The 26,097-nt window shown below is 36.5% G+C and overlaps 2 protein-coding genes across 3 annotated transcripts in view; one reads left to right on the forward strand and one right to left on the reverse strand.

Moving 5' to 3' along the window:
* Window positions 1-1,445: 1,445 nt before the first annotated feature.
* On the forward strand, window positions 1,446-7,879 carry LOC109081621 (sarcospan-like). Its single transcript, XM_042744219.1, has 3 exons — window positions 1,446-1,950; window positions 4,677-4,763; window positions 6,127-7,879. The coding sequence occupies exons 1-3, from the start codon at window positions 1,696-1,698 to the stop codon at window positions 6,484-6,486; spliced, it is 702 nt and encodes a 233-aa protein (XP_042600153.1). The 5' UTR covers window positions 1,446-1,695; the 3' UTR covers window positions 6,487-7,879.
* A 3,462-nt stretch (window positions 7,880-11,341) lies between these two features.
* Window positions 11,342-26,097, reverse strand: part of LOC109051794 (inositol 1,4,5-trisphosphate receptor type 2-like) — a 78,203-nt gene continuing 63,447 nt past the window's right edge. The window contains exons 51-57 of one of the 2 annotated variants that reach the window (XM_042744221.1): window positions 25,334-25,517; window positions 24,615-24,689; window positions 23,308-23,435; window positions 22,767-22,932; window positions 21,733-21,893; window positions 14,086-14,247; window positions 11,342-12,079 (exon numbers count right to left, since the gene is read on the reverse strand). In XM_042744221.1, coding sequence (XP_042600155.1) covers window positions 11,996-12,079; window positions 14,086-14,247; window positions 21,733-21,893; window positions 22,767-22,932; window positions 23,308-23,435; window positions 24,615-24,689; window positions 25,334-25,517 — 960 coding nt within the window. In that variant the 3' untranslated portion in view covers window positions 11,342-11,995. Of the gene's footprint in view, window positions 12,080-14,085; window positions 14,248-21,732; window positions 21,894-22,766; window positions 22,933-23,307; window positions 23,439-24,614; window positions 24,690-25,333; window positions 25,518-26,097 lie in introns of both variants that reach the window. The other variant, XM_042744220.1, reaches the window with a different exon arrangement.

Genomic DNA, 26,097 nt, shown 5'->3' on the forward strand with positions numbered 1-26,097 from the left:
GAAAGTTGTCAGTTTATTGCTGAAGAGACGCTGAAAAATAAAACCCACAGCATATCGCTCAGACGCGTTAATATAATTGTTTTTGAGCTCTCAAGGATAACACCTAGCCTACACATCTAAATGTGAAATACCAGGATAGCCTACAAGTATTTAATCTTAATGAGGATATGTCTTAGGCATTTATTTCATTTGCATAAAACCAGTTAGAATTATTACAGTCTAAGCCAACTTTTTTGGCATAAAAAACAAACATTATTTTATGTTTTATTTTCTTTCCAATTTAGGACATCCCTAAAAGTCTGCAAACTAAGTAAACAAACATTTTCAGACACATTTATTAACTTGGCTAAATGCATTTTCAAAACCATGCTATCCTATTATTTATCATGTCTACTATATATCTAGGCTAGTAATTTATATCTTTGGGGAAAACTTATGCCATGTCAATGTGTTATTATTATTATTAATATTATAAATTATTATTATTATTTTATTAATATTTTATTACTAGATGCAGTCATATTTTATTAGTAATCTCTATGAATATTTGATTGTACCTGCAAAGTGTTCACATTTCCTCAATATATTTTTAAATGGACAACATATTTTTAAAGATTTGCTAATACTTTGCCTGCTAGATTGTAACAAATTAACTGTATAATTTTTTTTTTTTACGTATATCAACAAACTGCTAAGAAAATATTTGTGATGTTTTATGACAAATAATTTATTTGTAGCATTATAATGTGAACATTTCTGTGCAGCATGTTTAGCTTAAACTAACATCTAAATGTACTGAGATTGATTTGCCTACACATGCCATCTGAAACGAGGTGTGACATAACACAAAAGCACATAGAATAAGCTCTCAATATAGTCTGGCTGAAAAATAGACCACATTCCACCAATATCCGTCCTTCAGAAGGCTTTAGCAGATGAAACCATCATAAGATTATAAATCAGAGTTTTTCCAGCATATAAAAAAAATATAAATCAAGTTTTACAAAAGGTCTAGGTGAATACAGACATATTCATTATAAGAAACATGCCCTGCATGTAGTTAATGACTCTCCATAATTAACACAAAATGAAATGAACACGTAGCATATCTTGCACTCTCTCATAATATTCATAAGAGATTAACTGTAACCCGCTCACATGCCCACAGGTCACGTAACTTCATCAAAATCATGTGACTGACTCCAGGCTGTTATGAATAGATTACTCAGTGTGTTGCAGGAGGTTGGCAGGACTCGAGCACTCGCCCACATGTTTGCCAGAGACAAGAATTGTTTCTGCTCTGTAAGATCCCTGTTTCCTGTTTAGTTTTCAGGGAGACTAGTAGCTGTCGTGTGTTGGAGTCCCCCTTTATGTCTTCCCTCCCCTTTCCAACCCTCCCTCCTTTCCGTCTCCTCTTCTGTGCTCTATATGTGGCTCTTGTGGAATCTGCTCCAAATGTTTTCCATATTAGTTCAGAGTCCTTTCTGATTCCGAAAAGCAGGGATCGCGTAGGGAGCGAAGCCTCCAGTGAGGAGGGAGGGGAAGGGCAGGGCAAGGGAACAGTCCAGCTAAAGAAAGCAAAAGAAACGGCAGGCGAGAAAGAAAAGGAAGGATAAACAGACAGAGGGCGAGTGCAAGAACGTCCAGTCGGCCTCAAAGATAGATTAAGAATCTCAGCACGAGGCGGGAGGAATTATGGGGTCGGGGACGAGTCCGATGGGGTCGGCTGGAGGAGGCAGCGCAAACGCAAGCAAGGAGAAGAAGGGACGAGCAGAAACTGGAGGCCCAGTGCTGGAGGAAGCCCAAAAATGTTGTGGCTGCCGCTTTCCTTTGCTGGTCGCTCTGTTACAGCTATTGCTGGGCATCGCAGTAGCTGCTGTGGCCTTCCTCATGGTTGCCATTAGCTCCTCTCTGCTGGCCAGGGAGACGCCCCATTGGGCCGGCATCATTGTAAGCTTCCTTTTGCTTCTCCCTCAACTCCCAGCATGCCTTGTTTACTCTTTTGGGGCCATGCATGAGGCCGTCTCATATCAGATCCATCGGCCACACTGCCATACTGTACATAAGCATACATAACAATGTTACAGAGAGCATGCATGTATGTCCAAAAATAACATATAAGTGAGAACAATGAATACATTTATAAAGAGACTCATAAGTTTTTAAAGCTGTTATGAGAATCATCACTGAGGGTGTCATGTTGCAAATCTGGAAAAGAACATAAGCTCATATGCTAATCACAGTGGATTTTGTTCAGCTGTGATTTTTAAGTATCCAGTTGCAGAAGCCTGTAATGAAAAATAGATTTAAAGTTTAAAAACAACACAGATTCCTTAGATTAAAATACTACTTGAAATGCTACAGCTGTATGTTTGTTTGAGAATCACTGGAGAGTTAGATCAAACTGTACCTTTATAAATAGAAAACAAATCTTCAAAAGATTGAAAGCCATCCCTCTGTGCAGACATGCATGTCCAGTCACGAAGGCCGTATGACAACAAAACAGGGCTGAAACATGCACGAGGATAACATTGCATGCATCTGCTTTTTTTTCTTTCTATGTATTTACAGAAATAACATTACTTGTTAATCCTAAATTGGCATTGCCAGCCAAAAAATAACTGTACTTTTACAAATTGCTTGTGAGTCTCTCATTATGCTATATCATCACCAAATCTTGAATCCAATCTGTTTTCTCTTCTATTTGGAATTTATTGGTCATAGGCCTTAATAATATGCACCTCAGCTTTTCAGTGAACATTGCTTAAATTTCAACAAACAATGTTTTTTTGTTTCAAAACATAATCATGCAGAAGCTCAGATCATTGAGGCCTATGGTCAGTCACTTACTAAAAGAAGTACAAATACCTGTGCTAATTAAAAGAACACAAGCTGCTAAAGTGAAAAAGAGAATCTTTGTATAATATTGCTCAACAGCCTTGTCCGATATCGATAATGCAGTATTTTTATATGTGTAATAACCTGTTCAAAACCTTTGAACAAGTCTGTGTCAAGCAAACATTCAGGTTTTGTCTCGACAAACCTTTGCAGTAACACTTTACAATAATGTCCCATTTGTTAATGTTAGTTGATGCATGAATTAATTTTGAGCAATGAGCAATGCATACGGTATAGTATTTAATATTCTTTGCTAATGTTAGTTAATAAAAATAAACCTGTTTTTTGTTACTAGTTAGATACTCATTTAAATTAATGGACGCACCTATTAAAGCGATAAGGTAGATCAGAAAACCTCGCTGTCTGTGTGCTCTGGTATCTCAAGTTCAGGCCTCACGAGACCAGTGCTGCTGTTCCTGGAGAAAAAACGCTGAGGTCACCAAGACTTCTCTGCCTCAGATCCTGGGAAAAACAATCAAATTAGATACCACACGTTAGTCACAAGACTCCAATCACGCTGAGAAAAAGAGCGGGGAAAACACAGAGAGAGACAGAGAAGAAAAGAGTGAGATAAAATGCGTGAAAGATAAAGATATCTTGGAGGGTGGGGGGTCAAGCTATTCGATTTGCAACGGCAGTCAATATATTATCAGATGACAACTCAATGCTGAGTTTCACAATGCTGATTACAATAAGGGTTATGGTTGGCTCATAACAAGCCTGGCAGACGCAGAGAACTTAGGAGGTCTGCTGCACTGCAAATAAGATTAGAGCAACCCGGTACACTGGTATGTGTTCATGACAACAATGGCAACATTTTGCAACAACAGACTCTGAGATGCACATGATCATGGTGATCACCCTCCAAACGGCCTATTAAAACTTGATTAGCATGTATGATTAGTTTATATATTGTACATTTAGGGTGTAAAAGATAACAGGTCTATAGATTGCTGCAGGGACACTGCTAACAAAAAGTTAGCATTTTAGCACTTCTGGTTTCATCATAATGAAATGTTAAAGGGTTTTTTTTTGTTGTTGTTGTTAAATGCCTGAAATAAGGTCTGTCCCTATTGTTTTGAAGCATGGCAGCTGGTTTGAGCTGGTTTAAGATGGTACTTAGTTATAAGCTGGTTATGAGCTGGTTTAAGCTTGCCATGCGCTGCTGCTAAGCTGGTTAAGCAACTAACTCCTGCTCAGGATCAGCTTAAACCAGCACATGACCAACCTTAACCAGCTCATAACCAACTAAGTACTAACTTAAACCAGCTCAAACAAGCTGCCATGCCAACAGGGACGGTTAATACAAGCTCAAGATAGTTTCATGTTTTATTCTAAGACATAAAATACTTTAGAAATACCCCTTGTGATTTTTTAAAGCTTTAATTTCTGAAAAAGGAGGTTGCTAACTCTTCAAAGAGTATGTTTTTAAATAAAGACTGAAAGAGTTGTCCGAATTTTAGAGATGGTGACAAAAAGTCATGTGATTGTGGTGACTGTAGTTTCGTTTATAGACAAAATTTGGGTTTTTACTTCTTGCGATTATATTTCGGCTTCAAACTTTGTGTTCATTTGTGAAGGTTATCATGATGAACAAAATGTGAGAGAATCCTAAATGGTTGTCACAGAGCTCATTTTCTGCAATATTTCAAAAGCCAATGCACAAATCCTATTGGGTTTTTGTCAAAAGAATCAGGTTGATGCTAATTTTTGGGTTGGCCTACAAAAAATGTCATCACTGCAGCACTTATAAAAATACTCTACGTTGTGTTTTGCAGATGATTGTGGTGTCTCTGCTGGGATTCATCCTCTTCTGCATCACCAGAGTGCCTGATGAGAGAGCGTCGGCTCAATTTATTGTAAAGGTGAAAAAAAAATGAATGCATTTTTTGGTTGAACTGAGATTTACATTTGCACTTCATCTGTAAATGCTTTTCAAATGGACTTTAAAAACATGCAGAGGTGCAACTTAGCTCGGAGAGCAGGGGATTCTATGGTAAAAATGTAGTAGGTATCCAGCAACCGGCAATTCTCTTGCATTTTAAAGGAATGATTCATCCAGAAATTAAAATTATGTCACCATATAATGATCATTTACTCAGTCCAAGTCATTCCAACCCACTGTTATAATAAACGTGAAACACACAAGGATATGAATGTCCATGCAGCTTATTTTTTCCATTCATCAAAAGTGGAAGGTGATTTAAATCTCCACAAAATCCAAAATGCATCATATAATAAAAGTAGTGCATATTACTCATATATCAATATTCCAAGTCTTCCGAAAGAATTAGCAATGTTCTTTTGAGTCAGTTGTTTTCAATGAATCGCTTCATCTGGAAAGCATCTGCTGTGTACAAACACCTGATAAATGTCTTTAAAATGTCAGTTTTTCATACATTTTAAATCATAAACGTCTTAAAGACATTTTCTAAATGTCTATTTAAAGTCTGACAGAAAATGTATTTCAGATGAGCAAACACATCAAATAGATGTCTCTGAGATGTATGTGTGCTATCAGGGAACGACTGAGCTAAGGGGATTTGATTTTATATTGATTTACAGTGTATTCCAAATAAAATTTTCTGGACACGTTTACAACTTAGATGAATCATGATTTGAATCGAAAAAATGGCTAATTGGGATTATGGCTAATTTAATTTAAGTATGGCTATGTACGAAATCGCATGCTCGGTATGCTTATTTTGAAAGTAGTTACTTTGTGAGCGTAAAAAAAAGCACTATATGAATGAGCATGAATGTCTTGAATATGAATGAAAATTCGGACATACTTCATCTGTCATTGTCATGTGACCCGCATTGTCATGAAGCCACACACTTCATTGCACATTCACAAAAAATCTCTTTCTTGTCTTTTTTTGGAGCTTTACATTTAAAATCAGTAATTGTTATTGTATGGTGAATGTTCTGGGTTCTGGCTATATCTCCTTTTGTGTTTCACATAAAGAAAGTAATACTAGGTCTGTATGATGTGAGTGTGCTAATGTCAAAATCAACATTTTCAGGTCATCTGTTTCTGTAATTAGGCATATTTTAAATATTTAATGGCCAATTGACATTGGCACTAACATTCCTGAGTCATCAAGTAGAACATTGAGCTGGTTTTAAATGAGCAAGAATAGGCATTTTAGTCTATTTAAATCTGATTTCCAGCACCTTGCCTTAATCATCACAAATGACTGTAACAGCTCTCTCACTTCTGCCCAGCTCCTGTACTTCTTCCTGTGCACGATGGGGCTGGTCATTTCCGCAGTGGTTATCACCTTCCAGTGCTACCATTATGCCCTGACTTACAGCTACAGCTGCAAGGAAATGGGGGAGCATTGTATGTGCACCCTGGACCCTGAGGATCCCATCGCCCGTACTTTCTCCTACAGCGGTGTGACAGACTGCAGTGCCATCGTAAGCACTCTACCCATGTACTACCTTCTGCAGATGGTGCTGAACCTGGCTCAGGCTATCGTCTGCCTGGTGGGGGCCTTCCTCATATGGAAGCACAGGTACCAGGTGTTTTTCGCTGGGCTACAGACAGGATCTCCTTCTGTCCAGAGTTGGCAGAAAGTTTAGGGCACTAAGAGATTTCTCTGGAGAAGTAAACTTGTGGAGCGTGGGAGTGTTTGTGCCTTTAGTGAAGAAACTGTTGCTGCAATATCTGCCCCAATGGGAGTTTTATGCCATGTGACCTTTTATCATAGCAGCCGAATGAGTCTGCGTTTGTATTGCCATATTATAATATTTTGGAAAGTTTTATGCAACCTTTAGCATTATTGTATTTTTCTACATTGGCTGTTTGAAAATTTTCACTTGTTGAAGTTAACTTTTTACTTTTACCACTGAGTATTTTTATCTATAAAACCAGTAGGTGACGCAAAATGAGACCTGACATTTTAGGCATTACATTTTGCGTAGTCAAAAAAAAAAAAAAAACACCTTAAAATGCAATTATTCACAAATTGACTTTTTTCTGACTTCAGGTGCATTCATTGTTCCTGAGACAAAATTCCTTGTTGTTCAATTAATGTTGGGATTATTAAAATATTTTACAATTATGCAAAATATAATGTATTAAATTTGATTTCATATTTTCATTTGTATTTTTTTATTATGCGAAACAGTATATATTATATGCATAATTTTAAGAAATTAAAATATAGTAAAATAAAGTAAAATATTGGTTTCTAACTGTAAGACTTACAAATCTGATTTTATTTATAATTTCTAGTCTATTAATAAGCCATACTAAACACTCATGAGAATATACACAGGAGCAACACTCTTTAACATTTCTTAGATGAAACATGATTTCTAAAATATAACATATCAGATAATAGAATACATTACTGCTTTACCTGAAGAACTGTCTAGACTAGAGCACTTAAAATCAAAAGCACTGTGTACACAGCAGTCAGAAATAATAGGTGTGTGCAGTGACGAAGCTGGACGGGCTTATGGACTGAAGTCACAGTTCATACAGCCAGTGAACAGCAGTCAGTCAAGGACTGGGGGGATTCGAAGGGGTACTCTGACAAACAGCAGGTCACTGCTTCCAGATTCATGCAATGCAAGGGTCTTTATGCAAGGTTAAATTGCCTTTAACCTTTTTTTATATATATATACATATAGGTCTATTGCATATTTTAAATTTGTGGCGAGGTGAAAATTGAGCGAATGTAAAGCCTGACAATCAATCCAAAAAGCTCTGTTTGTTATCATTAAGTCCTTGTCAATGAAGTTTGTAAACCAAATTAAAACAACTGAGTGATTTGAACACTGCCAACAGGAAGAGAGCTGCCTGAGGTGTTAAAAGAGTCTGTTGCTTTAAAGAGACCTTCAGTCTGGTGTTTGGAAGAGATGCAACATGATGCTTCAGCACAGGAAAAAAAAAAAACACCCATAAATGTAAGCTTTGTATGACTCATCTTTCCTTTGAGTTGATTTCTAATAAAAGGCATTTACATAACCCTCTCTCCTTCATCATTCAATTGCATGTCCTTTAAAAATTATTAACTGAATTTCATACTTATGTGTTTCTCTCTTGTTGTCAAGCAAACAGAAATATGGCAACTTTGGATCCACAATGATGTGAATGTAATCTAAAAATAATAATAATTATTGTGTACTAATAATAATTTTATAATATATTAAATAATATTAGTCCATTTTTATAGTTTATTGTATGTGAATAATACTGTACAGTGCTGTTCAAAAGTTTGTATTTATCAAAAACAGTAAAAACTGTAATATCGTAAATATTAATATAATTTTAAATAACGGTTCTCTATATATTTAAAAAGTAATTTACTCCTTTAAATACAAAGCTGAATTTTCAGCAGCCATTACTCCAGTCTTCAGTGTCACATGATCCTTCAGAAATCATTTTGGTCCCCCAGAAACATTTCTTATTATTATCAGTATTAAAAATGTTGCACTAAGCATGATGCTTTTTTCAGAATTTTTTGATGAATAAAATTTTCAGAAAAACAGTCACTTTTGATCAATTTAATGCATCATTGTTGAACAAAAGTATTCATTTCTTTTTAAAAAAAATAATTAAAATCATAAAAATTAACGTTAGGGTTTGTGAATCTGTAATGTGAATAGTGACCATGGGCTGAAGGCCAAAACAAGGGGGGGGGGGGTATATAGAACTTGGGTTTTTTTTTTTTTTTTTTTTTATTTTTTTACTTGACAGATATGGTCACCATTTACTTTCACTGTATGGAAAAGAGCAGCGTTAACATTTTGATAAACATCTTTTGCTTTCCACAGAATAATGTCAAAGGGGTTTGGAATGACATCAGCATGCATAAATGGCATAATTTTTAATTTTGGGTAAACTATTCTGCAACAGAACCATATTCTTGCATTTCTTCTCAGTCTCTGCAGCAGAACTTCAGCGAGTCACTCTGTACACTATTAAATTAAGCAGGAATGCTGAGTCAAATGAAAAATCCCCCTTGATTTGCAGTGCTTTTAGGAAAGAGTGCAGCAGGGGCGATCTCTCGCCGCTCCGATATGAGCTCATGTGACAGATCTCATCTGCTCTCCGACCAACCAGCATGACAACAACACGCACAATCACATGCAGACCCATCACATGCAGAAAGAAGGAAGGGAGGGTGGTATATTTAGATTAATGAGTGTGTTTATGCAGGATATTGTTCACTGTCTTGCCTTAATAACTGCACACCTGCATGACTGAACTGTGAGAAAGACTGTGCATGTGAAGGAGGGATCAAATCTTATCATCATTAAAAGCAATTCAAATATTTTTTAAATATTTATTTTTGCCATTTTTTAGCAAAAGGGCAGTTCGATGACATGAAGCGACGGAGGCAGAAAATGGGATGGGGATTGGAAAAGGTCCACAGTGTTGCCATGTCCGCGGAATAGGGCTACTTTTGCCACTTGGGTTGTTTTTCATGTTCGCGGGTTTTAGTGACCCCAATAACGTGATATTTAACCCCTAAAATGCTCATTTTACCAGGGGAACCCTGCTGAAAAATGTGCGATTTTTACCAGGGGATCCCCTCGAAACAAGATTGGGCTAGTTTTAAGTAGCAATTTTGTTGTAAAAACCTTGCAACCCTGGCTGGGACTCAAACTCGGGACGCGTGAAGCTATGTGGATGACAAACCTGTTCAAATATCGACATGCATGCTGAGGGAAAACTGAATTTATATGTAGTATAAATGACACAATAAATCACTGAATAACTGCTACTGAACGTATTCTCCAGCGAAACAAGCACTTAATCATCTTTAGAATATTGTCTTTGAACTTCTATTTGTGTGGTAGCTCTGTATGGCATTGCTGTCAGAGTAATTTATGCTGAGTTCACGCTGCATAATTTTCAAAATCATCAGATCACTGTTGTTTTCACACTGCAAGATTAGGGGTATAGCATTCAGTTGCTGCGACAGGAGATTACACACTGTATGACTCCTCCCCGAACAAACAATAACAAAGATTAATTCGTTGTTAACAACATCTACTATTGCTGGGAAAATTTTATATAGGCCTACAGAAATGTAAGTACTTTAAAGTGAAACCAACGTTTTGTGCATTTTATAATGAGCTTGTTTCTTATAGAAAAGCCCTCAAAGTGATGAAAAAGAAAAATGAAATATATATTTTTATCATTTATAGAATATGATTTACAGGAAAAACCATAGTCCCCTTTTATGTTTAATTTATAATTGTATGTCTAATTTCTAATGCAAAAATACATTAACAACAGGTCCAGATTTTTAGCATGGCAAATATTTCACTAGGGTCGGCGACGCATCAGCGATTCTCTCAGATCGTGTTTTGATAATACACTGCATGACTGTCACTCGTGTGAACGAGTACCGATTTGCCTCCGATTTTGGGCATTAGTTGGCGATTTCGCCACCAGTAAGATTTTAAAGCGATCATTCATAAATTCGTGAGATCACTGTGGAAATAGGCTACAAACGGAAAAAAGAAGACAACAAACGCAGAGCTAAAAGGGGCGGGGCTACATAAGTCGCTCATTAGTCGGCAGGCACATCTTTACATAAAACAAGTCCAATCATGAGAGGCAGTTGTCTTTTCCTTTTGATGGAGCATTCCAGACACGCTGGACTTTCCCCTGCTTGGTGACAGCTGTGGGATATAATGGCACCGTCAGGGGCTAATTTTAATTTGTGCAAGAGTAGGCTACTATAGGTTAAAGAGACAGTTCACCCAAAATAAAATTAGCTGAAAATTTACACACCCTCAGTTATACACTTGCTGAGCAATGGATCTTCTGCAGTGAATGGGTGCCGTCAGAAAGAGAGTCCAAACAGCTTATAAAAACATCACAATAATCCACATGACTTCAGTCCATCAATCAAAAGCTGATATAATAATATAGCTGATATAATATTAGAAAAAGTATATTTTAAATAATTGCTGTTAGTTTCCACAAAAATGTTAAGTAGCGCAACTGTTTTCAACACTGATAACAAGAAAAGTTTCTTGAGCACCAAATCAGCATATAAGAATAATTTCTGAAGGATCATGTGACAATTCTGTAGTATTTTCAATCAATATCAATTATAATGCTGGATGTCTGATTTAAATGCTTTTTGTTAGTTTCCCATACTAAACTGTTCTAGTACAGTGTCAAGTTGCCATGAGCATTAAAATAGCATTTAAGATCCACTGCTTGTGTGTAAATCTGAACTCTGTACACAAATCTGATAACAGGTGCCTCGCATCAGCAATCAGTGCAGACACAACAAATGCATATTCATCATTTATAAAATGATCTTATTTTCAGATATTCTCAATCCTTGCATAGATGCCTAAATATCCCAAAAAGGATTGCTTCTATTCTTTCACATAATTTAACCCTCTAAACCTTAGGGTTTCTAAATGGCTAAAGAATAAAGAGTCACAGTAACCACTGCAATACCAAATATACATTCTTTATTATTTTCTGTACAACTTTATATAAGGCAAGTACAAATATGCTAGACACATCTCCAACATAAAATACACAATAAAAATGATCATCATTTAGGAGTTAAGACTAGCGTTTAGGTCTTTGTAGAAGGTGACACAAACAGATTCCAACAGTCACATGATTGTCTGATTATGAGATGATAATATTTCCAAGTCTTATATCTTTCATTAAAGTTATTGTGAATTTGAATGATAAAAAACTATTGAATTATTTGAAGGCACTTTATCTCTCCAGTTCTTCCAGCACAGACTAAAGTCCACATTGAATTACAGCAATACTCCAGTTATGGACAGGACAATTAAAATGTGAGGGAGTTAATACTTGACGCTTAAAAAAAAAAAGTCATCTGATGTGAGCCCTCATACGCACAGGTTTCATGATTTTCCAAACAAACACACTCCGTATATTTTCAAACGTCCTCCATCTATATGATCTAAATGAGAAAACACTTATAAAATGATGCTCAAGACTGCAGGATCTAACCTTACAACTGTCATGTCATGATGTAAAGTGTGGTTTCACCATGAGTGTAGTGTTGTTCATGGTGTGAACATCAGCATCTGTGTGTGAGTGTGTGTGGAGAGGTGCGATGAGTCGTCTTCAGTGTGCAGGGGGGATTTGATTGTTCATCTGTGATGGTCCTAGGAAGCCCAGTCTCTGTTTATTCTTCCTTTGCTCTGTCATCTGTACATGTGCAGAAAAACACACACATAAATCAGGGAAGCCAATTCAGTCGCATCACATTACAGCCTAAATAAAATTATCCCACAAGGCTATCAGCTCCAAATACATAAATAATATTTTAAAAGTAATTTTAACAGTAAAAGACTGTAAAAATGCTGCTAACTGCCAAAACTGTTAATTGGTTAAAGTCATATTTACCTATTATACAAGTGAAAAATTTTAACAGATCTAATGAGTTGTTTCATATAATTTTACAGTAAAATACTGTTTTGAGAAGTGAAAAAGAACAAGTCATTTGTGCACCAGCTCACATTATATTGTTTTTATTGAATTTATGTCCATTATGGTTCTAAGTATTTAAGTCATCTTATGTTGAATTAATGTTTATTGCATTATTTTAGTACCATGACAGTTATATTTTATTTTTTATTGAACATCATATCAGCATGAAAGGCTATGTTCATAGGAATCCCAAATGTAACAAGATTTCAAATAGTCTTAACAATAATAATTCACTGAGCTTTTACAATAATTTAACAATATTATTTTTCAAACAAAAAAAAAGTTAAATTAATTAAAATAATTATATACACAATCTTCCAATTTGAGATTTGAAAAAAATTCTAATATTTTTTCAGGAGAATTAAAAAAAATTATCATGTTTTAACTGTAAATTTAGGATTTTAACAGTAAATTAACTGTAAATCAATCTATAAATGCTACAGTTTTAACAGTAAAGTTCTAGTAACCAAAGCTGCCACTTTTTTACTGTAAATTTCACTGATCTTCTAATAGTGTACTTTTTGAAGATGCCTTTACATTTATGGTTGTGCAGTGAAATTATGTGGGCAATATCTAGTCAGTTTGAAAAAGTTTCTCATGCAAATGTAATTAATTTTCAAGTCATTTTCAATAATCTGCTGTATTGACCAACAGAAAGCTGCTTGGTTTGAAAGTGACTTCTGAGCTACTCTACTTACAATAGACAATGGACTGTGAAATTTAGCTAATGTGACAGCACAGACACAATTATTCAAGTTGCCTCCATAATCCCCATTTTAGAGTGTCAATTCTACACGTGAAGTCTGTTTAAAAGGACAAGACATGACAATGACAACTTAAATTTTGGATTTTAGGCTGAATTGTTCCTTTACAATATAGTGTCATTTGCACCAATATCAAAACAACCTCTCATTCCATGGATCACTTTTTACTTTCCCAAACACATGAGGTTTTTTTGACCTCGTGGCCATTCCAGACAAAGAGAAGGAACTTCCAAGTAAACAGCTCTAGCAAGAAAACAGAGCTGGAACACACTGTGCTACACTGAATCAGAGAGAGCCTGTTTGTCTGAACACATGACAAGTTCGGATTTCGCCTACCGCATCTGAGCTGGATCTCAGCCTGGCTCGAGCTGAGAGGTGAGGAGGATCTGTTTAATTAGGCCTGGCTGTCAGAGAAGAAATCACTTTAATAAGTTATTTAACATCCAGCACTGCCAGGAGAATTAAGCCCGCTCCTCGTGACCAGCAGGAATCAGAAGGACCGCTGGAGGATGTGAGCGGCACCACAGCGTGGTTAACAGTTCTGGTTCCACTGTTTCAGGCTCACTGGTTTGGATCAGTGCCGATTCCCAATGACTGTGCAGTTTCTGTGTGTTTACGTGCAGACCTTAGAGAGGAACTTCAAAAAATTGAGCCATGGGGCAGCAATTTCTTTCCAACGTCATCCCATTAGAACCCAAAGCTTTCCCTCTCCCTGTGTCATGTGAATCAGTTAAACTGTTTGTGTGGAATCACATGTGGGCCAGGCAGGTGATGGCAGTGATCCGGCACAGTGGAGCACAGCCGGAACATCCATATGACCCCGGGGCAACGCCCCACCCCTGCTCTGACGCACTTCCACAGCAGGGCCTAATAGTAAACACTTCAGAGGCCCCGTGAGGAAAAACACTGTTTTGCTCTGTGAAACCGGGCTGTCCCGTTGGACGGCGTGCTGTATGTTACCTGCTCTTTAAGCTCAGACAGCTGGGAAGACAGCTGAGCTACGAGACCGACGGTGGTTTCCAGCCTCTCCTGCAGCGATCGGATCTCGTTCTGTTCGCTCTCTCCCTCAGAGCTTACCAAAGACATGGCCCTCATCCGTGGAAACCAGTCCAGATTCTTCTCCTGAAGGGAAAAAAGAGATGTGAATGTCGCTCGGAAAACTTTCCAAACATCTTATAAATGAAATAGCATTTAACTATTTTGCAGTAGACATCTTTCAGACATACTGGATTTTACACATTTACATTACTATTCAATTCAGTAAGCTTTTAGTTTTTTTAAATAATCCCTTTATTTAGCAAGCATGTAAGTTGATTAAAAGTGACAGTTGGCTTTTGCAATGCCACAAAAATTATTTCAAATAAATGCCATTCCTTTGAACTTTATATTCATTGAAGACTCCACTTCTACTTAAGCACAGTTTCTGCTGCTTAAAAAATTAAGCAACAACTGTTTTCAGCATTGATAAGAAATGTTTCTTGAGAAGATAATCAGCATAATAGAATGATTTCTGAAGGATCATGTGACACTGCGTTTCTATTAGCCTTTAAATTGCACAAACTGAAATTGCGAATTAAAAATTTGTCTAATGGAAACACGTCAATTTTGCAAAAACTCCCATATATCACAAAAAAAGGCAATTTGAAAAATGAATATAATTGCAAAACTGCAATGAAAACTTTTTTTTTTTGCATTTACAGGTCACCTGCCGTATGTAAAAGTCACATGATCATTCTTTAATGTACTATAACGTCCAAGAAACACCTCATACGTGGCCGCTCTGAAGTATAAAGCACTTTCCTTGCCATTAATGCTTGGATAACCCTTTTTTTACACTGCGTTTTGGCTCTGATACAGCCACTGGCCACTCTAGTCAATGCTTGAGTTGCGCTTCAGAAGCGTCCCAGAAGTGGCTCTCCACACTGCTTCACTAAAGATACATGCCTATGTCTCTTTTGATTAAAAATAATAGCTAGTGCGGTGGCTGTAATATATGTAAACTTACGAACATCTATCACCATGACTTATCACTAGAGGAAAAAATTACATTCTAGTCACTTAACATCGGTTAATGGAAATTCGCAATAGGTGTTTATCGACATTTATAAAATATTGCAAAAGTTTTGCAAAAATCTGTAATGGAAACCCAGCTACTAAAGACTGGAGTAATGGCTGCTGAATATTCAACTTTTTTTTGTTTTTTATTAATAGAAACAATATTTTCAGAACCAATAATACTGAAAAAGTGACATTTTTTGTGATATATTGAATAATGACAAAAAAAAAAAATGACAAAACTACAAAACAATAACAGTCGTTCAGACTTAGAGATGATACATAATAACAGGAACACTGCTCACAGCATGTGATTTGAAGTATAAGAGTAATTGTCTTCAAAATCATTGCTGAATATGATGAATGAGTTACAAAAGCGGGTTTAATGGCTCTAGGATTTAACGACACTACTTATTGAAGGATGTTTTACCCTGCTGACAGTCTCACTCTCTACAGTGCAAGTGAAGCAGCAGAGTTTTGTTGCACAACAGCTGCCGTTAAAGGCTTCAAAGTCTGTGGCACACTAAAGCACAGCATGTTGCCACCAAGAAACTGCCTCTCTAAAAAGCAAAATGGAAAATGGTAGGCCTCAAAAATGGGTCACAAATCTGTGATTTGATCAGGTTGTGGATAGAAACTTCACAGTGAGTTTAAACTGCTGTTGAAGTTTAGGGTGTATAAAGATTTTTTTAATGTTTTTGAAAGTTTTGAAAAGAAAAAAAAAGTAACATTGTCAAATACATTAAATTTTTGGTGAAATAGATTTTTATTTGTAACAATGCAAAAGTCTTAAAAGTGTTAAAGTATTAGAACTTTCTGACCCACTGTGCAAAGTTCAATTAATCAGAACATAAATTAATCGCTTGGAGGAATCTATTCATATTAGAATTCAACATAGACAGGATATGTGACATCACAAAGTAAAAGAAAATGAGACCCAAACTACATCAACACGTTTTAAATGGCTTTGTGCTGCGAATAATCAAATGCAAAAGCAAGCTCATGAACACGAACCAGTGTGCTAAAACTCCCTCAAGCTTTTTCCTTCAAAAGCTAAAGCATATAGAAGTAAATCTGGACACTTTAAACGCCTGGATGCAAAGATAGCTCTAGAAACAGGAAGTAGTCATGCAAATGAACCGCAGTCAGAGTTTTTTTGTGTTTTAGATAATAACAGTGAGTCATTCTGTTTGTAAAGCGTGTGTGCCCACACAGTAGCTCACGTACAAGATATTTGTTTGCGTTCTACAATTTGCTGTGTGTGAGTGTGTGTGTGTGTGATTAGTGTGTATATATGAGTTTATCTGGTCTGGGGTGTGTGAGATAAGGAGGGGGGTAACAGAGCGGTGGCTCATCACAACAGTTATGTAAGGTGATTTTCACAGTCAGCCTGACAGGAGCGCTGCAAGGTGCACTGAGAGTTCCAGGATATAGAGGTGGGAAAAGACTGCCTTCCCTTACACAATCATGAAACACATGCTCACGATTCGAACACAGTGCTTTTCTCTGCTTAACAATAGGGAATGAGGCTTTCTAAGAAAAACACACTGGATAAACATGCTGCTCTTCTAAGAAACTGGCACATGAACAAGGTCAAGCACTCTTTCACATCAAATCTCGCTGGAAAAGAGCGGTCTGGTTTTGCTGAAGCTTTCAATGGGATCTTAAATATGAAGAAAGGGTAAATTAGAATTAGGAAGAAATTGCTGCTAATTGGTTCCAGGGAATGGTGCATTATGAATCTATGAAAAACAAGAAAACATAGGTGAAGTGAGGACAGATGAACAGAGACTAGATTGTGAGGGGTTGAGTCTCATGAACCACTCAATTTTTCACAAAGGATACAAAGAGGGCTAAAAAGCAAACAAACAAGAAAACATCTTTGTTATTACCGGCCAGCGGGGGTGGGGGTGGGGGGGCACCATTGAGCGAGTTTAGTCAGGGTCAACTGATTATAACTTATCATAAAATTATACATGATTAACGAACAATGAACATTCAGTGATAAGAGCCTTCTCGCTCAAGCTCAAGGCAAGAAAAATATTAACATGTTCATATATTCAATATGCACTACTGTTTAAAGGTTTGGGACACTAAAGGCTGCTGAAAATTAAGCTTTGCCATCACAGAAATAAATGACACTTTAAAATTTATTAACATGGAAAACACCTATGATATTTCACAATATTAAAATCTTTACAGTTTTTTTATCAAATAAATTCATCCTTGGTGAGCTTGGTGAGACTTCTTTCCAAAACATTTAATAAAAATCTTACCAACCCCAAACCTTTGAATGGTAGTGTATGCAAACAACCAAATGAACTGAAATTAACCTGCAACTAAGATAGACAAAAATATTTTAACGTCAAAGAAATTACACTAATCACAAAAATGGTATATTACGACCTTATATCGTACTGTAGAAACTAACACTTCACAAACGTACACACACACACATATACGTTTCAGCACATTAACACTGCTGCAGACTTGTGTGTGGGAAAGGTGTTTGAGCTGTCATTAAAGTGCCATTAAACTTCTTTTCCCATCTGACAGACAGCATTAATCGTTCGATCATGTGTCCTCGGCTCTCATCACCATAGAGCTGCTGTTTTATAATGGAAAGGCAGTTTCAGAGCGCTGCCATCAAACTGGCTCTGGAAATAGCAGCATGATTGCAATAATCAGTTTGATTAGCATGGCTGGCCACTGCACATGCACTCCAGCAGTTCCGTTCACACATACACACACACACATATCCCGAGACGCCCAGCCCAGCTGGGAGAAGCGAATCCAACGGTGAATACGTGACCTTTGAACTCGCACTGATCACAGGTCTAGAGGCTGAGGAGTTTTTTATTCTCGTTCCTGCCGACAGTGCATGACGATGGTGTTGCCAAGGAGACGCCTGACTCACTGTGTGATAATGAGCGGCGTAGCAGGTGTGTGTGTGTGCGTGTGTGGGACAGGAAAGCACGTGTGAGGATAGGCTGAGCTAATAGCAGGCCACTTGAGATGGGTTACATAATGCTGTGACTGCTGCAGTACCTGCTCACACACTCTTTCCAGCAGCCTGTGAGTGATAATCACACACACACACACACACACACACACCTGCTTTAATGTAAACTTGCAGTTGAAACTCTGTGCTGCACTCTTCTCTTTGAATATAAGCAGTGAAGCTAGGGTGAGCTGGTTTGAAAAGATTTGCATTAGTTGTGTTTTCAGGTGACTGGAGTCTACACACACACACACACACACACACACACACACACACACACACACACACACACACACACACACACACACACACACACACACACACACACACACACACACACTTCTTTTAAAAGCTAGACTGTAGAATTTTGCATTCAGTTACTGTTTCCTGCCGCCTGCTATACTACAAAAGCTGAAGATCCGTATATGAGACAGAACAAACTAAACAAGCGTTATTTATGCGTCGCCCATGCCTCATCTCTCCCATCTCAGCTTTAATGAGGGCCCTTGTGTTTGCAGCAACTCACAGTAATTAGTTAATATAGTACTAATAGAACTCTATGTGTCATCAGTAGGGCTTCATGGGATCTGGGCCTGCAGAAAGCTCTGTAGATTTCCACAGAATACAAAAACCTGTCTACTAACAAGCCGTTTTATTGGCCAGGCTGATAAAATGGGCAACCTTTGGCTCTTTTCAGCTTATCAGCATCTGTCACTAACAGTGCACTTAGATTTCTTTTATTTTACATTAATATTTTTATTCAGCAAAAATGTAATTAACTGATCAAAAGTGACAGTAAAGACATTTATAATGTTATAAAGATTTTTATTTGAAATCGGTTGTTATTTTGAAACTTTCTATTCATCAAAGAATCCTGAAAAAATAGATTTTTTTTTTACATTTTAGAATAAAAGATAAATAGTAACGTCATCAAAACTTTAAAAACAACACAAGTAAAAGTATGGCAATTATTATGTGTAGTTCCAATAATGTTTAAGGGGTCATATGAATTTGCTATAAAAAGAACATTATTTTGTGTATTTGGTGTAATGAAATGTGTTCATGCGGTTTAAGTAAATACCACATACTGTACCTTACTGTTTTTCCTCTATGCCTCGCCTTTCTGAAACGTGTTGATTTTTATGAAACTCATCGTTCTGAAATGCGAGGTGTGCTCTGACTGGCCAGCTATCCAGTGCGCTGTAACAGTGCGTGATTGGCCGAATACCTCATGCGTGTGACAGAAATGTTACCCCCCACCATACTGTGATGCCGTGTTCCAGCGCGACGAGACAAAACCAATAAAACACATTATAAACAAGGAATTTGTAACATCCAGTGGGGACCTTATTACTGATTATAATGACTTATACTGTCTTTTTCTGCGTTGCATCATGCCGCTCAAGTAAACATAAAACCATGTCTGCATTTGTGATCAGATAAACGACAAACAACAAGCGCTACTCTACACTGCTTAAAACTAGTGTTTGGATCATCAGTGGCAAATTCTTTAAATATGAAAATGTACTTACAGACCGTGAGTTTGTCAGAACACTGGCATTGTAGGCTTCTCTCAGAGGAAAAAATCCTTGTCCTCCGTAAAATGTGCTGCACACATCTGAATATTTGGGTTGAACTTTTCTGGAACAGTGTTGTAAATACAACTTAACCACTGATTTCTAGTCGTGTCCTCTTTTGGAAGGCCAAACAAATTAATTTCGCTTTCAAATCGAAGCACAGCGTCTTAACAACATGGCGGTGGCAGCAACAATACTACAGCGAGAGTATTTGTTATAGTTTTCTTTGCGTGAACATTTGGGTGGTGTTATGCAAATCTTCCCACACAGTGGTGTAGACATGAAGAGGGATGTTTAAACGTGGTGTTTCGGAAGGGCATGGACGAGACTTTAACTTTTATAAACAATATCTCTTTTTGGGTTTGATACTTTAGTCTTTGCAACTTTAGGGATCTTATCTGTTCACGAACAGCTTGTAACACTCCAAAGAGAAAGGAAATCTTGAAATCGCATCATATGACCCCTTTAAACACATCAACCATTATATTTTCTCTTCAGTTCTTCATGTGGTCCTGAGATGCTTTTTAAGCAGCAGTACCCATTGCAGGTTTTTTTTTATGTATGTATGTATGCATGTATGTATGTATGTAAATACAATCGAAATTGTGCAAATTCTATTTGGGCCTAGTCATTTAAATCAGTCTTCTTGTGCAGTATTCATTATTGCACAAAACATCACAGGTTTCCTATATTAAACCACACAGATTCCTGTTCTCCTCTCCTCCACTATGAACATTAGCCCCACTTGGTCCATTATTATGGAGAGGAAGCACTCTTAACAAGGGTTCTAATTACTACACTACTTTCAGTATACTCTGTGAGATACCAGCAGAAACAGAAGGTCACACACATATATAAACAAACAAATCAGTGCACACAAACACACACACACACACATACACAGAAACTTTAGGAACTCCATCAAAGGAGTCTTTCTCTTATTTTAAGGAAGTTCACTGTCTCCTTTTACTGGTGCCCAGAAGACACTCTGCTCCACATCAGAGACAAAGATATAAACACACACACACACACACACACTTTCCCAGCAAGTCCTTGGTTTGTCACTGCTAACAATGTCAAAAATGACAATGCAAACAAGAATCCAGTTATATTATATTCATTGTACAATTAAGTATTTTATAAACATATTATTCATGAATTATTGACATATAGTTGACACATTGTTAATTAGTTACTCATGAATTACAACTTGAGTAAAAACAAGACAGTCAAATGATGTCAGACATATTGGCACAGACATACAGTAACTGACTAAGATGAAACAAACAACATTTCTGAAATGAAGTCAGGTGATTAACATACAGTGGACTCCAAAAAAGTATTTGGACATTTGAAATGTTTGAATATCACTGCATTACATAAGAAAATTATGTAATTCAAATTATGCTTTTCTTAAAACTACATTTTTATTTTTTTACTTTTTGCATTTATATACTATATGAAAGCATTTTTTCTGCCACAGAACAAAAAATATAAAAGGCAATTGTGACTTATCATCTCACAATACTGACTTTGTTTCAAAACTACAAATTTATATATCACAAGTTATACACTGAGTTTACATCTCACAATTCTGACTTTCTGACTACAGCTCGCAACTCTGAGAATTGAGAGTTTAAGCTGAATTTACATTTTTAATTTACATCTCACAATTTTGACTATTCTCGCAATCAAATTGCAGTCTTAATATGGACTTCTCCAAATTGCAAATTTATCTCAGAATTGCGGTTCTAAGTTTATCTCACAATTCTGACTTTTTTCACATGGTGGAAACAAGCTTCCCTATTTATGTTTAACCAACTGGTGTGGTAAGTAATAGTTGATGTATGAAAACAGGTTCACACAGGTGTTCCATCAGAGTAAACACACATTAACTATGAACACAACCAGAATGTGTCCAAATACATTTTAGGGATCAATGTATCATGGCACCAAATGTGATGATGAACTAACCTTAATCATTTGGGCTACGTAGCTCTCGGGGCCCGTGTACTCAGTGGGGTCCTTCACCTTCACCAAGACTAGGAAGTATAAATAGTGCCACATGTTGTGCTCTGACTTGATGTGCTCCTCAAAGGACACGGTCTTGTTATCAAACTTGTCTCTCTCAAGGCCTAAAGATGAGCAGATAATAAAAATTAAAGGTTCTTCAAAGAAAGAAACCACCTTGTCTATCAAAATCAATTGTTTTATTCATGGTATTCCACTGTTTATAGTCACTGTAAAACTTTCTCCCACATTAGTTATACTCTAACAGACTTTATGCCCTCCTTAGTGGACTAAATGTCACCATGATCATAGTTGAATCCATCAAATAAAAAGCCCTGTCACAGACCTCATATACAAATTCAAAGGCAGTCAGAGTAACAGAATGTGACAGGGCATGACATGTACTTAGAGTCGCCCCAATGGCTAGTTCCAAGCCATTCGAAGATGTTTGCTACTGTGCAGATGTTGAAAAGAGCTGTTTTATAAGGGCTATATTCTACACTTTTGTAGCATTTAATTTTTTGCATTAAAAAACATAATTTAGTTTTACTGGACAATTTTCTGCCCTCACTCGGTCTCTTATAATTAAGAGTTTTTGCTACTGTGACTTTAAACTAAATTCTGCAAGTGGAATAGACTGAAATCTTACGCTTCATCATAGCTCTCAACTTATTCAAGGATTCCCAAAATTTTTTACCAACTTGATTTTTCAAATTGATATTCTAGTCATTTGTAATAACAGGATAATGATTTTTAAAACTATTTTAATTCATACCAATTTCCTAAAGAATCATACCAAGATTCACTGATTCAGTGGAAAGATTCACTTGAAAAAAAATGAATCTTTTCACGTTTTTAATAATCACATACCTGCAACTCATTTTGATTCATGTGGAAATTCGGCTAGATATCTTTGTGTTTTACAGCAAAGATCACTGTTATGATTGGCTAACCTCTCTAACCTTTCTCAAAATATGTTCCCTTCAAACAATACATACCACAAATGAAGCAGGTCGTCTTCAGAATTTCTTCCTTTCTCTGTTTCTCACTCCTCAGGTCAGCGAAGGTGTCAATGATCACACCAAAGATGAGGTTCAACACAATGATGATGACAATGAAGAAGAACAAGAGGTCATACACGACACGTGCCGGGAACATGGGCTCCTGAGGAGCAACAGTAAGGGAGTTATAAATGAACATACGCATACTGACACTATATATACTGTGTTTTTATCTCTAAAAGCAATTTTTATAAAAAAAAATACAGTTTTTTATCTATTATTGATCCACAGTTTTCAATTATCCTTGAAATAGACCCTTTGAAGCTGGTGTGACTGATTTTGCAACGCTTCAAAGCATAAAGACAGATGCTCAGAGAGAGTAGAACCGAATGCAGGGTTCTGTAAAAGCATGATGTACAGATGCCTGCAGATTCCACAGCTTTAAACATGGATTATACTGACAGTATTAGTGACGCTGGAAAGGATTTATTGGCATATCTCATGTCTGAGTGTGCTGCGTTGATGATATTCTGTTCACCTCTTTGGAGAGCTTGCGCAGAACATCTGCGATTCCCCCACCGTTCCTCAGCCCATGGTTCAGAACCGTAATGATGCACATCAGCAGTGTGTCACAAACGCGCTCTGTACCATCTTCATTCTCTTCTTCTACTGGGATGAACATACACACAAAAGTACACAGGCACTGATAAAAAAAACTTTTCAAACGTTTGTGACTATGTATATATATTCAAATTTAAGGCTTCAAATTCAGGATTTTTACTAAGCAGCAGTTTAGATGTTTTATTATCTATTTAGAATATTAATTAATTGTATCATCCATATTTGCATCCATATTTATATATGTACATATATATTAGTTATAGTTCTGAATATATATATATATATATATATATATATATATATATATATTGATATATATATATATATATATATATATATATATACACACACACACAAACCACACACACACACACACACACACACACACACACACACACACATATACATATAAAGAAAAAACTGAGACTAAGAAAAGACACAAAGTAAGAAAGACAGGGAGATAGAAGGAATGAGCGTGTGGAAAGGTAAGTAAGGAATAAGTGAGGGACAGAGAGACCACAGAGGTCAAAAGAAAGAAAGAGGGTGAGCATGTGAGAGAGAAAGAGCGTGCACGTGTTGATATCTAGAAGAACAGGTGATATTTAAAGACTCACAGGGCGAAGCAGAACAAAGAAGCACATGAGTCATCTCCTCAACACACATACACACACTGTCACGGGTCATCTCAGCTTCTTAACCTCTATAACAGATACTCAGGACCAGCCCTTTACAAACAAACACACACGCACACGCAAATCACACGACATGTCACCACTATTGCAGATTGTGCAAGAACATTCAGCTGAAGGGTGAGACGGAGGTGAAATCACGAGAGAAACTGCAATACTGAATTATTCTTGATGTCCTTCACAATATGACACTCAAATCAATTAAAAACCAATTAAAGTCCAAGATTTTACAGCCTAAGGATACACAAGCACAGCTGTATGGAAATCACTTAAGTACCACCTAAATCAAGTGGCAACTGTGTAAAACTGTGTTTCCTCAAAGTTAGAAACCATTTGGGTGTCCAAATAAATGTACATTTTAAACATTATTATTGTAAATTTAATTAAAAAGCTTTTACAAGATTCTTTTTGTGCCATGTTTTGCTTGAAAAGTTTGCTATATTTCATTTTTTGTCTATTTCACGGACATATACATTTTATGTGTGGCCTAAGTGTCCACAAATTGTTTGGGGCCACTGTAAAAATGGTGACTTACCGTGGTGAGAACTAAAAGGAGAGTTAGAACAGGTCTTATTCAGGCAGCTCGTAGACTCCTTCACATTCATCTTCTCTAAAAGACAAACCAAACAAATATACAAGTTATATACAGTGTTTGTTTTTTTTTTTGTAAAAATGTCAAAATCTACATTCATAGCATGTGCTTAACAATTCAAATGTCAAAGGTTTTGTATTGCCACAACTGAAATGTTTCATTAAACGGTGTGTTGTATTCCAGTGCATGCGTGTATGTGTGTGCCCTTTCTGTCCCCAGTGCTTGTACAGTGATGCAGTGCACAGAGGAAGTGATTATATAACGGAGTGTGGCCACTGCTGGGTTATGCAACAGGTGCCATGTGCTAGCAGGTCCTCTCTCACCTCAACACAGCTACATGGCTATGTGTGTTCATATAAACACAAATATTCACCTTCACACCTTCACACGTTCACACACGTACATGAATGTACAAACTAAATACCTCACAGATGTGGTAATCTCTCTAAAAGTCATTTTAGTGCTATTCATACCAAGTTATTTACACATACGATATGCAGGGATGCATATTAGCACATGATATTGACTTCATTCATGCAGAAAATTTGGGAAATATGAAACGAAAGATTAAACCACAAGTTCTACATAATGTGCAGCTGGAAAGATAGGAGGCCACCACAGCAAAGAGCGTGACCGGGACCCCATTCACACTTCATGCTTACTTAAAGCAGGGAGGCGGTCGACTTCCATGAGGAAGTCATCTTTAAAGAAGAGGAAGCCCACAATGGAGAAGAGGTAGACCAGGATGATAGCCAAAACAGCTGTGAGGAAGATGGAGCGGCCGTTCTTCGTCACGCTCCTCATCACATTTAGAAGCGTTTCCTCTCTTCGCACAAGATCAAACAACTAGAGGGAATAGAAGAGAGAAAGAACAGGGTATTATAAAAACATGTTGATTATGAACTATAAATAATTTATTTTAATTGTCACTGTTCTAAAGCCGAAAAGCAATGATTAATTTAGCATTAAATTGATCAAGTGACAGTAAAGAATTTTAGATTGCTAATTTTTTTATTTCAAATAAGTACTGTTCTTTTGAACTTTTCATTCCTCAAAGAATTCTGATTTTTTTTTACATTTTCCCCAAAAATAATAAGCAGAACAACTGTTTTCAACATTAATAATAATAATAATAATAATAATAATAATAATAATAATAATAATAATAATAATGTTTTTTTTTTTCTTGAGCACCAAATCAGCATATTATGAACATTTCTGAAGAATCATGTGACACTGATGATTGGACAAATGGAAGCTAAACATTCAGCTCTTTAAAATCTATTAAAATAGAAAAGTTATTTAAAATATTTTACAATATTACTGTTCTTTTTTTGTATTAATAAATGCAGCCTTGGTGAACATAAGAGATTATCAAAACATTAAAAAAAAAAAAAAATAAAATAAAAAAAAATTCCCACCCCAA

The sequence above is a fragment of the Cyprinus carpio genome, chromosome B18 (genome assembly GCF_018340385.1).
Source record: "Cyprinus carpio isolate SPL01 chromosome B18, ASM1834038v1, whole genome shotgun sequence".
NCBI lineage: Eukaryota > Metazoa > Chordata > Actinopteri > Cypriniformes > Cyprinidae > Cyprinus > Cyprinus carpio.